Here is a 17183-nt window from a genome sequence, read left to right as displayed (position 1 = left end):
CCACAGGTTAGCGGAGGGAAGGAGAGCTTTGTACCTTGTTACCTGTCCTGTGAATTTCTTGTGAGCATGATGTAATTGTCTCGTGATATTGGTATGATGTAATTGTCTCATGATAGTGCGGTGATGTGATGTCACGTGATGGCATGTTCCAGCTGGTATAAAAGGGGAGACTGTAGTTTGTTGCATAGTTTTGTTGGGAAGTCACAGGTGGTGGTTACATAATCGTAGAAGGAGAGAGAGAGAGTGAAGAAATACCAGCTTCATGCAAACCCAAAGAGTTGGGTAGAAATCAATGGCGTTCTGTGTGTCGCGAAGTGATTGACGTGGATTGTGGCAAACACTTTTGGTTAACCCCTGAATGGTCTCAGGTGTGTGGTGACCACCTCCGGTGAAAGGTCAGTTACTTTAAGAAATCTTATTCTTCGGGATCTCTTTGGAAAAGGCATTTCTCAGCTGGGATCTGTGTCGAAAGTTTCATCTTTTATTCAAGAATCGCTCATCACTGGCTCGGGAAGTCTCTCTTCTCACTTACTTTATAAATCATATGGACTTATCCAACTACCACTTTAAGACTGTTCTTGAGTAAGATCTGTTAAGAATTATCTTTAAGTTCGACTGTTTGATAACTATAGACGCATAACATTGTTAACTTCCATTTAAGTTAGTCATTTGTTTACTTTTCGATGTTTTTGAGTAGGGGTTAATAAATTTTGTTGTTTATTTATAAAAATCTGACTCAATTTCATACAGTGGTATGCAAAAGTTTGGGCACCCGGGTCAAAGTTTCTGTTACTGTGAATAGTTAAGTGAGTAGAAGATGAACTGATCTCCAAAAGTCATAAAGTTAAAGATGAAACATTCTTTTCAACATTTTGTGCAAGATTAGTGTATTATTTTTGTTTTGTATAATTTTAGAGTGAAACAAAGGAACGGAGCACCATGCAAAAGTTTGGGCATCCCAAGAGATTTTAGCCCTTAGGTAACTTTTACCAAGGTCTTAGACCTTAATTAGATTGTTAGGGCTATGGCTTGTTCACAATCATTGTTAGGAAAGGCCAGGTGATGCAAATTTCAAAGCTTTATAAATACCCTGACTCCTCAAACCTTGTCCCAACAATCAGCAGCCAGGGGATCCTCTAAGCAGCTGCCTAGCATTCTGAAAATTGATGACCACAAAGCAGGAGAAGGCCATAAGAAGATAGCAAAGCGAGTTCAGGTAGCCATTTCCTCAGTTCGTAATGTAATTAAGAAATGGCAGTTAACAGGAACGGTGGAGGTCAAGTTGAGATCTGGAAGACCAAGAAAACTTTCAGAGAACTGCTCGTAGGATTGCTAGAAAGGCAAATCAAAACCCCCATTTGACTGCAAAAGACTTTCAGGTAGATTTAGCAGACTCTGGAGTGGTGGTGCACTGTTCAACTACAGGGGTCATCAACCTTTTTTGCACCGCGGACTGGTTTAATATTGACAGTATTCTTGCGGACCGGCCGTCGGTGGAGGGGGGGCTGTGGGTTAGGTGGTGAGGGTGTTAATCACGACCGGAATATAGGTGATAAGTCATTTATAAGTGGTTAATACACTCAATTTCATTACTAAAAGGGTTTATCTAACGAATTTAATATTAAACACACAGCGCATATTTTCCTCGCATGAATATAGTGATAAGTCAATTATAACTCACTTATAAGTCAATCGCATTATAGCGTTTTAAGTAACGTTTGGATATTAAACACACAGCGCATATTTTCCTCGTATGAACATATAAAATCATTGCAACACACCAATATCATGGAATCAGTGGGAGTCCTGGACTTGTTTCCCTGCAACAAGACGGTCCCATCGAGGGGTGATGGGAGACAACGATACTTGAAGGGGGTTCCTTATGTCCAGTCTATTCCGCAATTTAGTTTTCGTGGCTCTCAGCACTTGCTTCTGTCCCGCTTGCTCACGTTTTTTTCACTCAAAAAAACTCAATGGGTTTGTCTTTAAGTGCAGGGTGCTTGGACTCAAGGTGCCAAAACAGTTTTGAGGGCTTCATTGCCTCATTAGACAGCCTCTGGGCCCAAACTCCAGCCTCTTGCCCGCCCGCCCGCCACCAGATTCCTTGGCCAGGTGCGGCTGGTCGTGAGTGGGGTGAGAGGACAAGGTAAGGGCCGGAGGTCCCCGTGTCGGGGCCACAGCAGTCGCAGTCCGGAGAGCGAGGAGAAGTCTGCCCCCCCCTTGTAGGAAGGTAGGATCTATTGGCCGACAAAAGTTTGGCTGGAGGGATGACTTTCAGTAGATCGCAGCGAGGTAGCTGCTCTGCTACTTACAAAACCCTAAGCCTGAATTAGGTTGTCTGCAAATATTTTAGCGCTGGGTTCTCACGAACATTCGGTGTGCTAAACAGGTTCAGAGGCAGCACCCATCTGTCCGCACTCCAGGCCAGCAGCAACGACACTTCTCGCTGGCTGCCCGAGGCCAACCAGTGTTCCCTGGTGCGAGGGTATCACTGTGTTTAGGCGACTGATGACCTTGCGTGGGTAATGACTTCACGTGCGTAATGACCTAGCGTGCATTCAACTTCAACAGTGGGCGTGACAAGGACTGAGGAAAGGTGCAACTGACTCATATCATTTCATATTGCCAAATCATATCATTTCCTCGCAGCCTGGTAGCACGTGCTTTGCGGCCCCATGGTTGGGGACCACTGTTCTACTGTGCAGCGACACCTGCACAAATATGACCTTCATGGAAGAGTCATCAGAAGAAAACCTTTCCTGCATCCTCACCACAAAATTCAGCGTCAGAAGTTTGCAAAGGAACATCTAAACAAGCCTGATTCATTTTGGAAACAAGTCCTGTGGACTGATGAAGTTAAAATAGAACTTTTTGGTTGCAATGAACAAAGGTATGTTTGGAGAAAAAAGGGTGCAGAATTTCATGAAAAGAACACCTCTCCAACTGTTAAGCACAGGGGTGGATTGATTATGCTTTGGGCTTGTGTTGCAGCCAGTGGCATGGGGAACATTTCACTGGTAGAGGGAAGAATGAATTCAATTAAATACCAGCAAATTTTGGAAGCAAACATCACACCATCTGTAAAAAAGCTGAAGATGAAAAGAGGATGGATTCTACAACAGGATAATGATCCTAAAGACACCTCAAAGTCCACAATGGACTACCTCAAGAGGCACAAGCCGAAGGTTTTGCCATGGCCCTCACAGTCCCCTGACCTAAACATCATTGAAAATCTGTGGATAGACCTCAAATACAGATAGTGTTTACAAGCTGTGATACTTGCCAAAGGGGGTGTTACTAAGTACTGACCATGCAGGGTCACAAACTTTTGCTTCGGGCCCTTTTCCTTTTTTGTTATTTTGAAACTGTAAAAGATGGAAATAAAAATAAAAGTAATCTTGTTTAAAATATTATAGAAATGTGTCATCTTTAACTTTATGCCTTTTGGAAATCAGGTTATCTTTTACTTGCTTAGCTATTCACGGTAACAGAAGTTTTGACCGGGGTGCCCAAACTTTTGCACGCCACTGTATCTACTGCTGCTGGTACGTAACAACCTCCTTTGAGCAATGTGTCTCCATCCTGCAACCGTTTTGTCTTAAAACTTTGTCAAAGTATTTTCATCTTTTTGCTGGGCTGTGAGATTTAATTAACTATTTGCAGATATTGCTACACTAGAAAATGTATTAAGTTTTCATGAATATATGCAGTGTTTTATACAAGTAAATCTTTTAAAATGCTGAAAATACTCAACAAATCAGGCAGTATCGGGAGAAAAAACCACCAGATTTCCAGAATCTGTCTTGTGATAATCAAGTTCTTGAAGGAAGAAAGATGCATCAAGGTTTTAAATTTTGGGAGGTTGGAAAACTTGCAAACTGAAGACATACTACTGAATGCAGCTATTAAAATTATGCATGTTTAATAGGTTGAAATAGCAGCAAGGCAGATAATTAGGAAATTTATTAATATTGTCTCAGGATGGTGACATTCATCACTAAGGGTTCACACCATTCTGAACATGCCCTCTTCTTGTTACTACCATCAGGGAGGAAGCACAGAAACTTGAAGACCCACACTCAATGACTTAAAAACAGCTTCTTCCTCTCTGCCATCACATTTCTGAATGGTCCATGAGCCATGAACACTACTCATCATTCCTTCTGGCACCATTGTTTTTTGGTAAGTTAGAGTAATTTCATGATTTTGCACTGTACTGCTGCTATAGAACAAGTTTCACCACAAATGTTACTGTATGACAGTGATAATAAACCAGACTCTGATTAACCAGTCATCCATTACTGTCAAAGCTTGCCAGAGCTTGCAATATACCAGAAGTAACACATTGAGATTATGGGGAGAATATATTGCAGACAATTTTACAGCTATAACTAGATTGATAAGAATAAAATCGTTTGACTGTGGTCTGTAGATGTGGATGGCTTTACAAGACAAATTGAAACCCTAGTTTATTTTTAATGTATTTTTAATTGTATCACTGATTCAATTATATTAAGAAAGAAATTCAACATACAAAGGAGAATCAAATAGTAATACACAACTGGCAATCCAAAGCTGACGTTATACACAAACAATTGACCTTGGGGTAATTAAAGATGATTCAGAATAAACTATCATTAACATACTGTAAGTCATAATGTTAGTTATTTTACAACAGTAGTACAGAGCAAGATTTGTATTTAATGTTTAAGTAATATTTGAGTAATCTTGTGTGTGTGTGTGTGTGTGTATATATATTGATTAAACATTCTTGTTCACTTAAATAATTAATTATGACATGTCTCTAAGTTAGTGTACATATCATGATTCTAGCATGTGATATGTGTGTGCCTCGCTCTAAGTAAACAGGAAGTTGGACCCACATTTTGGACTCCAGTGCATTCCTTTGAATTAGTGTAACATTTTGAAGTTACAAAACATAACACAGGACACAAAATTACTGTAAATATTAAATAAATACTGCCAAAGAGGAATAGTGAGATAGTATTTGAGTTGATGGGCTGTTCAGACATCAGTTGGCAAAGAGGAAGAAGCTGATCCTAAAATGTTGAATGGCAGTCTTAAGGCTCTTGTCCCTGCCCCCTGATGGTAGTAATGAGAAGAGGTCAGTGAGGGTGTTTGATGCTGCTTGTTGAAGATGTCCTCCATGTGGTGAGGGTTCTGTCTGTGTTGGAGCTAGCTCAGCTTACAGCCCTCTGCAGCCTTGCTTGTTTCTGGGCATTGAAGGCTCCATAACAAGAAGTGATGCAACCAGTCAGAATACTTTCCATCTATCTGGAAATCGGCTAGAGTGTTTGGTTACATACCAAGTACCTTCAAACTCCTAATGGAGTAAAACCACTTGCTTGTCACCTTCATGATTGCATCAATGATTTAGGCCCAAGAATGATCCCCTGAAATATTGATGCAAATTAAAACTCCCCCTTTCCACTACTGCACCCTCAGTGAGGACTGGTGTATGCTCTCCTGACGTCCCCTTCCTATAGTTCACAATCAATTCCTTGGTCCTAATGATGTTGAGTACAAGATTGTTGTTGTGACACCACTCAAGCAGCCAAAATCTCTCTCTGCTGTACACTTCCTTGTTGCCATCTGAAATTGTGTCAAGAGTTGAATGATCAGCAAATTTATAGATGGTGTTTGAGCTGTGCCTAACCACACAGTCATAGATGTAAAGAGAGTAGAGCATTAGGCTAAACACAGCTCCTTGAGGTGGAGTGGTGTTGATTGTCCGTGAGGAGTAGATGTTATTTCTGATCCGCACTGACTGAGGTCTCCCTATGAGAAAGTGAAGGATACAGTTGCAGAGTGAGGTGCAGAGGCACAGGTTTTGAAGATCATTCTGAGAGGATGATTATGTTGATAACAAACTGTAATTGATAAACATCAGTTTGAGGAATGAATTACTGTCGTCTAGGTGCCCCAAAGCCGAGTGAAGAGGCAGTGAGATTGCATCCACTGTTGTGGATCCAGGTCTTTGCTCAGGCAAGAGTTAATTCTAGCCATGGTCAAACATTCAAAGCACTTCATCACAGTAGATGTGAATGCTACCAAGCCATAGTCATTGGGTGTGGTGAACTACATACACCTGTCTGGACACGCCCCCCCCCCCCCCCCTGCTGACTGCTCCTGTGGCTCCTCCCATGGACTCCAGTATAAAGGCGATTGGAGGCACAGCCCCGGTCTCAGTCTCCAGGATGTTGTGTGGCGGTCACTTGCTGGTTGTTCTTTCTTCCAGCCAATAAAAGCCTATATCTCGCCTCACGTCTCTGAGAGTTATTGATGGTGCATCATTGGGGTACCCTTCCTGGCCTTTTGTAACAGGTGGGAATCTCCAACTGCAGCAATGAGATGTCGAAGACATCCTTGTATACTTCAGCTAGTTGGTTGACACACATTTTCAGAATCTTGCCAGGTACACCATCAGGGCCTGATGCCTTGTGACGATTCGCCAGCTTGAAGGAAACTGGAAACTCTTATGTTGGCCTCCAAGATAGAAATCAAAGGGTCTTATCAGATGTTGTGGGGTTTGCACAAGAGTAGAGTTATTCTCCCTTTCAAGAAGTGCGTAAAAGGTGTTGAGCTCACTGGGGAGTGAAGGATCACTGTGATTTATGCTGTTAAGTTTCATGGATGTCTGTGAAGATTAAGAATCGCAGGTTGTAAACTTTGCTCATTTTCTCCGAGCAGGTTAAGTGGTTGGCCTAGCCTTGTGGGCTGAAGAGTCTGTACTGTACTGTAATGTTCTATGTTCTAATTGCAGCAAATTTCTAAACGGCTGCTTAACAGCAGCTATACTGCATGAGTCATAAACTTATTCAAGGACACAATTTTTATCTTGACTTATTATTGGAAAGTAAGCAAGTAAATAAATAAATAAACTGTAACATGGAGTATTTCTTTTCTAACTGAGGTGCACAACTATTCAAACTAGAATAGCAATTACACTAGGTTTCACATTAATACTGTGTTTTCCATAAGAGTAGATATGCGATATTATTTTCACACTCCAGATACTGAGCTAGTTTCATAAACACTGAAAATGATGGACTATGTCTGTCCTGGTGAAAGGTCTTGGTTTGAAATGTCGAATGTTTCCTCTTTTCCATAGATACTGCCTGGCCTCCAAAGTTCCTCCAACATTCTGTGTGTGATTTTTGTCAATATATATCTGAGTGATGTATCTGACTGCTTGCCTTTCAGATGGGGAGTTAATTATTGTACATTAAAATAGAAAAGCACAATGTCATACTTGATAATGGCTCAGCCAATGAGAAAATTAACATCAAGGCAGAAATTCCATCTGGATTTTGCTTGCTTGCTTTCCATAATCTCAAGGAACGTTTGATTGCTTTCCTACAGAATTCCTGCTTTAATGAAGAATCTGTGATCAGAGAGGTGAAGATGGTGTGAGTACTCATCAGCATTAGCCATTCTACTTCGACACAGCAGCTTCCTGAAAATCGTTGCAACGATATTGATCAGAACATTTGCTTTGGTTGTGCACCATCTGCTGCACATAACAGTAAAAAATAAGGTTTGCAGTCTTGACTTGGCCCCATGAACATAGATGTTGTTTTACACCTCCAGGCATTGGAGAACCAAATGGAAAGAATTGATATTGCATAGCACAGTGATATTTAAAGTGAACAAAAAAACAGAAATGCTGAAAATACTCATTAAATATAGAGTATTTTCTGCAGTTATCCATAAACCTGGATGAATCACAAGTTTGAATTCAAATTTAAAACAAGTAACACATTTATGGATTACAAAGCCATGCTCAAATATATCTGAACATAAAATGCCCCAGATGTCATAAAAACAAACATCAGCTTTCCCAACATCCCTTAAAGAAAGGAAATCTAACATTTCAAGGTCAGGATATTGTTAGCCAAAAAAAAAACTGCTGGAGGCACCCAATGGGTCAGGCATTGGACAGTTGACATTTGGGTTGAAAACTTTAATCTATAGGGAGGGGAAGGGATGGGATGGTACAAGAGTTGGCAAGTGATTGGTGTGTCCAGGTTAGGTAGATAAGTGAATAGGCAGATGAAGGAGGGAAAAGTGAATTTAGCAATAGGCTGGGAGATGGTAGATGGAGTTAATAAAGGGCAGCAGATAATGAAATTTGATGCAGAAGGAATGTGAAGCTCAATAACTGATTGTATTTGGCTTCCCTAATTAATTATTTCCTCGTTGATTACTGACCCTAATATCTTAGTCATACAACATGGAAAAAGTTCCTTTCGCTATCCATGCTGACTAATGTACTCATCAAAGCTGGTATTTAGCTTCTTTCCCCTCTGTGTACCTGTCCAATTAACTTTTAACATTTGTTATTGTACCTGCTTCCACCACTTCCTCAAGCAGCTTATTCCACAGACACACAGCAATCTACCTTAAATAAGGGTTGCCACTTAAGTAGCTTTTAAACCCATGCTCTCTAGTTTTTGATTCCCCAATCCTGGGGGAAAAGACTGCATTCACCCTATTAATGTTCCTTGTGATTATTATATCTCAGTAAGGTCACCTTTCAGTCTCTATACTCCAAGGGAAATACCATACCCTACTTCAAGGAGCAGCCTGGAAGATGTGCACCTTCAGGCTGTAGCCCTGTGGATGACCCGAAACATCGCAGGAGATCTGAACATCAAGATGGCAGTGTACGCTGCTGTTGAAATAAGCGACTCTGCAGACTGAAACAGTGAACTGTTGGTCTCCTCTCTCGCTGTAGCAGAAGCAATTCCTCTCACTCCCTCATTAGTGGGAGAGAGCCCATGGCACGTTGATCTGTTGCGATGAATGGTGGTTTTTGATGGACTCCAGATCATGGTCTCTTTGAGGGCTTTGCTATTGCTTGCATGCCGGATGGTGGGGGCTGATGTTTTTGTTGGGGGGGGGGGAATGTTGATACTTTGCTGCTGTTTGTGATGGGGGGAGTAGAGGGCTTTGGGGTTCTAACATTTTGCTGTCATTCGTTCTTTGTGGTTTTTCTGTTTTGTGGATGTCTGCAGAGACTAAGGATTTCAGGTTATATACTCTATATATTCTCTGATATTAAATGGAACACTTATCCAAGTGTTGACTCACTTGTGCCTTGTACGTTTGCAACATAGCATCCCGGTTACTGTGTGCCAAAAAATCTTATTCGCCACCTTGTCTACTTACGACTCCAGTTTCAGGATCTACGTAATATATGTTAACCAATATCTTTCTTCATTTTTGGACAAGGGAATCACCTTGGCCGCATTCTGGTATCTTTCCAGAATCCAATGGGCATTGAAAAATTTTCAATGATTGAGTCCATTATTTCGGCAGCCATTCCTTAGTTGCAGGCCATCAGGTCCCAGTTACTTGTTTTCATCTTTAGCCCTATGTGTTTCTCTAAAACTTTATCCCATGGTTAGGATCTTTAAATGTTCCTCCATGTTATTTGTAATTGACCAATCTACATATTATCTTGCAGATACATGAAGTACCCTCCATTTTGAAGACTGGTCTGTCCTTATGCAACCAAGAAGAATGTAAATATGAGAATCTGTCAGAATGAGGAAATCTTTAGCCCTGCTGAATTTCTCTTCCTTATTTCTCCCAAGACTGAACCTGCATTGAAAGACTGAGTGAGTCGGCAGAATATTAACCATGCATGAAACCTGCTAATTCATCATTATCCTAGGTATGACTTTTTTTAGTAGGAGTGTGATCACCTGAGTTGATTATGATGTTCTGTCTATTGGTGGGTCCTTAGGTGGCTGTAGAGGTCAATCTGGGATCCACATATTCTGGTGCAGTGTGCACACAACTACAGTGCTAGCTATGGTTATTGGTTGGATCGTTTGGTTGTTCTTTCCTTTCACAGCTGCTGTTTGTTCAGCTTTTTAAAAAAAAACTTGTGTTATTTCTAGGTAGGAATAATCTCTATGTAAGAATAATTATTTTCCAGAGTTCGTGATCATTTCTAACCATATCACTTTAAGTCGATCCCCATCACTTGATATTTATCAAGCTACTTTTTTTCTAAAGAGCCAATTGACACAAGATTAACTGGATTTAGTAAAAGTAAAATTTGTACATTTACATTGCAATGGGATTTAATTCTCACCTCCGGTCATATTTGATTGTATGCTCCTGCTTTTTAATTCATTCTTGAAGTTAAACTACCAGTGTGTGCCTGTCATATGCAGTGCAACCAGTCAGATGAGCTGCATCAATGCTGCACAAGATAAATAGACAATTAACAAAGTGAAAATGAAAGAAGATTTAGATCTGGTAAGTGATTGCTTGTGGGAAAACCTTTCGTTGTTCCTGCTCACAGCACTATCCAGAGAACAAGAAGACCTGATTTCACAATCTTGCTTCTATTTTAGTCCTTGTGCCCCATTTCTGAGAGGTGTTGATGGGGCTAGGTGAAAGTGTTAAAAGTGAATCGCATTTCAGCGATGTATTGGCTATGTAACAGGAGAGAGGGAAGTGGCTAATTGGTGTTAACTATTAAACTGGAGATAGTAACACGTGCAGGCCAGTTCATTTTACATTCAGTAACAAAAAGAAAATGGCAAGGGAAGAGGGTAAATTGCTGGTAGGTAAACATTAAAACGTAAAGAAAATAAGATAGGAGCAGAATTAGAACATTCGGGCCTTTAAGCCTGCTCTGCCATTTGTTCATATGTAATCCATTTCCCTCTCAATCCCATTCTGCATGCCCTGACCTATCAACCTCTGCCATAAATACACTCCATGAACTGGCTTCCACGGCTGCCAGTGGCAGCAAATTCCACAAATTCACCACCCTCTGGCTAAGGAAATGCCTCCTCATCTCAGTTCTAAATGGATGTCCCTCTATACTGAGGATGTACCCTCTAGTCCTAGACTCCCCCTCTATAGGAAATGTTCTCTCCACATTCACTCTATCTAATCCTTTCAACATTTAATAGGTTTCAATGAGATCCCCCTCATTCATCTAAATTCCAATGAGTATGGACCCAGAACGACCTCCTTTGAACCCTTTCCAATGTCAGCACATCCTTTCTTAGATAAGGGGCCCAATATTACTCACAGTACACCAAGTGAGACCTAACTGGTGCCTTATAAAGCCTTAGCATTATTTTTATATGCTAGGCCTCTCAAAATGAATGCTAATAATGCATTTGCCTTCCTCACCACTGACTCAACCTGTAAATTAATCTTTAGGGAAGCCTGCACAAGGACTCCCAAGTCCCTTTGCACCTCGGATTTTTGAATTTTCTCCCATTTAGAAAATAGTCTACACTTTTGTTCCTTTTATCAAAGTGCATGACTATACACTTCACGACACTGTATTCCATTTGCTGTTTCTTTGCCCATTCTCCTAATCTGTGCAGGTCCTTTTTCAACCTCCTTGTTTCCTCAACACTATCTGGCTGTCCATCTATCTATGTATCGCCCACAAATTTGGCCACAAAGCCATCAATTCTGTTATCAAAATCATTGATATATGATGTTAAAAAAATGCATACAAATCAGAACCCTGCAAAACCCCACTAATCACCAGCAGCAAATCAGAAAAGGATCCCTTTATTACCACTCTTTGCCTCATGCCAATCAGCCAATGCTCTAACCATACTATCTTTCCCGTAATATCATTGGCTTTTATCTTGCTAAGCAGCCTCATTTGGCACCTAGTCAAAGGCTTTCTGAACATCCAGATACACAATGCCCACCAATTCTCCTTTGTCCTGCTTGTTATTTCCTCAGAGAATTGCAAGATTTGGCAGGCAAGATTTTCTCTTCAGGAAACCATGCTGACTTTGGCCCATTTTACCATGTTCATCCAAGTACCCCAAAGCCTCATCCTTAACAATTGACCTCAACATCTTCCCAACCACTAAAGTTAGGCTAACTAGCCTGTAATTTCTTTTCATCTGCCTCTCTCCCTTCTTGATGAGTGGTGTGACATTTGCAGTTTTTCAGTCCTACAGAAATTTGCCAGAATCTAGTGATCTTTGAAATGCCTTCACAGCCTCTTTCAGAACCCTGTGGCGTAGTCCACCTGGTCCAGGTTTCTTATCTGCATTCAGACCTTTCAGCTTCCCAAGCACCTCCTCCCTAGTAATAACAGCTGCACCTCACTTGTCCTCTGGCACTCTAGCACTTCTGGCTACCATTCAGACGTCTGTATATAACTCCCATCAGGGACTTGTTACAATTGCAGTTTCTTAACTATACCCACAATGATTCTACATCTTCCAATCTTATGTATTTTTAAGGATTTGATTTCATTTCACCAACCCCTCTGCTACCTGCCTGTCCTTTTGATACAATATTTATCCTTGTACGTTAAGTTCCCAACTATAAACTTCTTTCAGCCACGACTCAGTGATGCCCACAACATCACACCTGCCAATCTCTAACTATGCTACAAGATCAACTATCTCATTCTGTATACTCCATGCATTCAAATATAGTCCCTTCAGTCCTGTATTCATTACCCTTTTTGTTTTTGTTCCTGATACACTGCCACCGACTGCAATTTTGCCCTATCACTCCAGTTCCATCCCCCGGCCAAATTAGTTTAAACCCTCTTCAACAGTTCTAGCAAACCTGCCAGCAAGGATATTGGTCTCCCTTGGGTTCAGGTGTAATCCATTCCTTTTGTACATGTCAAGCCTTCCCCAGAAGAGATCCCAATGATTCAGCAATTTGAACCCTTGGCCCCGCACCAGATCCTTGGCCGTGTATTCATCTTCCAGATCCACCTGTTTTTACCCTTGTATGCCACATGGCACAGCAATCCAGAGATTACCACCATCGAGATTCTGCTTTTCATGGAGGTTCTAACTAGCTCCCTAAATTCTCTTTTCAAGATCTCCTCCCTTTTCCTACCGATGTACATATTGTCAGCAAAGACAAAGACTTGTGGCTGCTCACGCACTCCATTTAGAATGCTGTGAACCCACTCCAAGACATCCCTGATGGTACCTGTGCATAATCTGTGCAAAAAGATGAACTGTTCCCTTTGTTGAGAGAAATAAATGGTATATAGTAAATGATTATGTATGGTGTGATCTGGTGACTAATTGCATTAAGGATGCAATTAAAAGAAGCAATTTATAAGGTGAATGTTATGTTGTCCTTTGGGTTGTAGAATAAAGGTAATATGCAGTGCTCCAATTTAACTGGAGTTTGGCGAGGCACACCTAAAGTATCATGTGCAAATTGGTTTGATATGTGTTTCCAACCAGTGGTGTGGCACATATTTGCAACGTTACTGGGGTGAGTGTCTTGTTCCATGAGGACTGACAGGTGAGCCTGCAGAAGTACGAGGGGTGATTGATAAGTTTGTGGCCTAAGGTAGAAGGAGATGAGTTATACAGCTCTCGTTACATGAATGTGCAGTTCAACTCCAAATGAAAATGCAGTAAGTTTGAAGTTAATAACTCATCTCTTTCTACCTTAGGCCACAAACTTATCACCCCATGCTGTGGACCACTTCCGGAGGTCCAAGATGCCGACTTCTACAAAGAAGGGATCCGTATGCTCCACGACCACTGGACTAAGTGTGTACACGTAGGAGGGAACTATGTTGAAAAATAAATGTGCTAGATTTTCTAATATTGACTCCTTCTACCTTAGGCCACAAACTTATCAATCACTCCTCCTATCAGGGGTGATCAGTGAAATTGAGGGGGAGGAAGAGGGAGAGGATGGGAAGAGGGACGCAGAATGAAATGCAAGAGATCAGAAGTAGCTGTGTTCTATAAGCATTCTATATAATTTGTTACATGTTAAAGATTAAAACCATTTTGATTTTTCATATAATTTAATTTCTACAAAAAAATGTACAAATAGCTTAATTTACAGCAAAGTATGCAACAGCATCTTGAGCATATTCCCGAAGAAGCAACCAAGTAAAAGTGTTATGAATACTGGCCAGGTTTTCCTAGTTGTGGTGTGGTACTAAGTGGTTTTACTCATGCTTTATAGCTTGAAGCAGCATTATGCCCTTTGTTTTCAACCAACTCTAAACAAAGATGAAGCCGGTTACATCATAAACATCCCAAATTTAGACTTAAAGTAGCATCAAACAAAATAAGGATTATTTCACTTAATATCTATTGCTAATAATGTCACTTAAAATATCTGCAGTATGTCGACCCATCAGTATTCACTTTTATAACATTTTATTCATCTAAAATTCTTACGTTATTTGAAAATTAAATGTTAAAAATTGTTGGTAAATGCTAACATTTACACCTCCAAATAGGGATCTCGCTTAAAAATATAAAACCGTCAACAATATATTCTGATATTTTCTCATCCAATAATCTATGCTCTGATGTTTGAATATTCTCAGTAAGTAGTTTCTGATATTTAATTGATATTGAGATGCAATTTGAACTGTTTTCTACACTACTTTGAATATTTGATAAGTTCAGCAATGGACTGTGAATTGTAACAACTCTCCCTTTTGTTAAATCACCATGATATTGTTATATTTCTTGATAATGTATTGTCACAATAAATCAGTAGTGTAAGCAAGGTAGCAAACAAGATGTTGACTTAATTTAAGGATTGATTCAAACATTTTAACAGTAATTAGATTTCAGTTTTGCTCTCAAAAATATGTTTAATTTATTTGAACTATTATTTTTAAGGCATCTGACCACATAGTCTTTCCCGGGTGAATCTGTAATGACATTATTGGGTAATCTGATTTTCAGTGCATTTCCTTAGAAGACCGAGGATTTAAGTCAACTGATTCATTTCAAGTGTTTTATAGTATTAGCAACAGCACGCATCATGCTATTTATAGACTGCAATGTGCTTTCTCCCAAAGTAAATGCAAATTAAGTGTGGGCACATGACATGCCATATTGAGATATGAGCAATGCCTAATAGGCTTTCAACCACTCAGTCAAAAAGCTTTCAAAATTTGTTTTAGTCACTCAGGACCATCAACAGTCAGGAGTTCATTGTGGATTTTGTATTACAAGCTGGAACGCCAATGAAATTGATCCACGGAGCTTCTTCCATCCTCAAGCACTCAGGGTCATGTTGTGGAGCAGCCACTGTTGGGATCGGATTCCACTGCAGTCCCTCATGGTAGGAACCATTTTATCTTCCTCAGATGGCTCATCCAGACACTGGTTACTATTTACATGCCGTAGTGCAAGTCTCTGGTGGACGGAAATAAAAAGAAGAAACCAATGAGCTGACAAGATGCAGAATCTACATTAAACTAACTAAATTCATTACAATGCATTTAACAAAGTCACAAGGAACTTGAAAGGAGGGGTGACATTTGGTACTGAACAAAAAAAAAGATTGACTGATACATGGCCAAATGCCTGATTAAACAGGGAAATTTCAGCAAGTGTCAAAATGGTTAAGGAGGAAATTCCGTAATTTTTAGTCCAGAAAGCTGAAGGAATGGCATCGGTGGTGGAGCTATTCAAAAAGGAATGTGTATATTAATGAGTATAGATCTGAGTGAAGGGCTGGATGACGTTGGTCAAAAATCCTGGATAAAATTGAAAAGTTAGATTTTAAAATTGTCTGTTGTTAGCCTAGGAGCCAAGACAGATCAGCAAATAGTGTTGGAATGTCTGCTGCATGTTCTGGGGTTTAGAGGTTTCAAAAGGGTCAGGGAAAGTGCTGAAAGAGGTAGGAATGAGATTAATAATCAGGGAAGGTATCATTGTCTACTGAATGGAAGTGGAAGTCAGAAACAGGAAGGAAGCAATCACTGTATTGGGAGTATTCTATAGGCCTTCCAATAGCAACAGGTCACAGATAAGCAAATCAGTAGGCAAGATTTTGGAGAAGTGCAACAATAACAGCTTTGTTGCCATGGGTGACTTCAATTTTGATGATGTTCATTAGCACCTCCTTAGTGCAAGAGGATTAGATGGGCCATGAGGATTTAGGTGTGACCAGAAAGGATTCCTGACACAGTATGTGGACAAGCGAACTAGAAGATAAGCCATACTAAGCAATGAACCTGGTCAGGTGACAGACCTCATGGTGGGCTATCATTTCAGAGACAAATAACTACAACTCCCTGACCTTTAGCATAGCCTTAGATAAGGATAGGAGCACATAGTATAGGGAAGTATTTAATTGGGGGAAGGGCTAATTATGATGGCATAAAGCAAGTGCTTGGGAATGTAAACTAGGAACAGATGTACTCTGAGAAATGTACAAAAGAAATAGGGTTTGGGGCGCAAAGGTAGCTGTAAGCTTGACACTATTACAGGGCGGAGCATCAGAGTACAGAGTTCAGTCCCAGTGTCCTCTTTAAGAAGTTTGTACATCCTTCCCGTGAGCACATGGGTTTCTGCTGGGTTTCCTCTCACAGCCCAAAGACGTACCAGTTAGTAGGTTAATTGGTCATTGCAAACTGTCTCTGTGGTGAGGCGAGGGTTAAATAGGTGGGTTGCTGATTGCCGCCGCTCATTGTGCTGGAAGGACCTGTTTGGCACTCTAACTCTTAACTAAAAAATGTGGAAGTTGTTTAGGAAACACTTATGTGGGGTTGGTCCCATTGAGGCAGGGGAAAGACAGTAGGTGAAGGAATCATACTTAACAAGAAAGGTAGAACATTTAGTCAGGAAAAAGAAGCAAGTATTCTTACAGGCTAATGTGCTGCAGCATGACGAGGTTGAGAAAAAGACAGTGTTGTAACATTTGGAGAAGATTAGAATAAATAAGATATATTGCAGGTGGTACGGCAGTGTACATGCTATAGCGTAAAGCTATTACAGTATCAACAACGTGGTTTCACTTCTGCAGTCTGTAAGGTGTTTGTCCATTCTCCCTGTGAATGTGAGATTTCCTCCCACTCTCCAAAGACGTACGGGTTAGGTGATATACTTGAAGTATATAAGCTGATAAGAGACATAGAGTGGACAGCCAGAGACTTTTTCCTGAGGCAAAAATGGCAAATGCGAGGGGGCATAATTTTAAGGTAATTGTAAGTATGAGAGGTAGTTTTATTTTAACACAGGGATTGGTGGGTGTGTGAAATGTGCTGCCAGGGATGGTGGTAGAGGCAGATCCATTAGGATCATTTCAGAGACTCTTAGATAGGCACATGAATCAAAGAAAAGTGGAGGGCTCTGTGGGAGGGAAGGGTTAGATTGATCTTGGAGCAGGTTAAAATGTTGGCACAACATCATGAG

The 17183-nt window shown here is 40.5% G+C and overlaps 1 protein-coding gene and 1 long non-coding RNA gene across 10 annotated transcripts in view; one reads left to right on the top strand and one right to left on the bottom strand.

The window, feature by feature from the left end:
- LOC140728511 (uncharacterized) overlaps positions 1 to 17183 on the top strand; it is an 82348-nt gene that overhangs the window by 60777 nt on the left and 4388 nt on the right. For 2 of the 7 annotated variants that reach the window (XR_012099092.1, XR_012099090.1), the window contains 5 exons: positions 4049 to 4182; positions 7384 to 7558; positions 9491 to 9700; positions 13460 to 13559; positions 14997 to 15105. This is a non-coding gene — a long non-coding RNA (uncharacterized lncRNA). Of the gene's footprint in view, positions 1 to 4048; positions 4183 to 7383; positions 7559 to 9490; positions 9701 to 13459; positions 13560 to 14944; positions 15106 to 17183 lie in introns of all 7 variants that reach the window. The other 5 variants (XR_012099093.1, XR_012099094.1, XR_012099091.1 and 2 more) reach the window with 5 other exon arrangements.
- galnt13 (polypeptide N-acetylgalactosaminyltransferase 13) overlaps positions 13804 to 17183 on the bottom strand; it is a 376169-nt gene continuing 372789 nt past the window's right edge. For 2 of the 3 annotated variants that reach the window (XM_073047334.1, XM_073047333.1), the window contains exon 13: positions 15080 to 15179. Coding sequence is in view for 1 of the 3 variants with exons in the window: in XM_073047335.1 (XP_072903436.1) it covers positions 15039 to 15179 (141 nt within the window). In the remaining 2 variants the exon portion in view is untranslated. Of the gene's footprint in view, positions 15180 to 17183 lie in introns of all 3 variants that reach the window. The other variant, XM_073047335.1, reaches the window with a different exon arrangement.

Source organism: Hemitrygon akajei, chromosome 5 (genome assembly GCF_048418815.1).
Source record: "Hemitrygon akajei chromosome 5, sHemAka1.3, whole genome shotgun sequence".
Taxonomy (NCBI): domain Eukaryota; kingdom Metazoa; phylum Chordata; class Chondrichthyes; order Myliobatiformes; family Dasyatidae; genus Hemitrygon; species Hemitrygon akajei.
The sequence above is the reverse complement of the archived record's forward strand: the minus strand, read 5'-3'. Positions and strand labels throughout refer to the sequence as shown.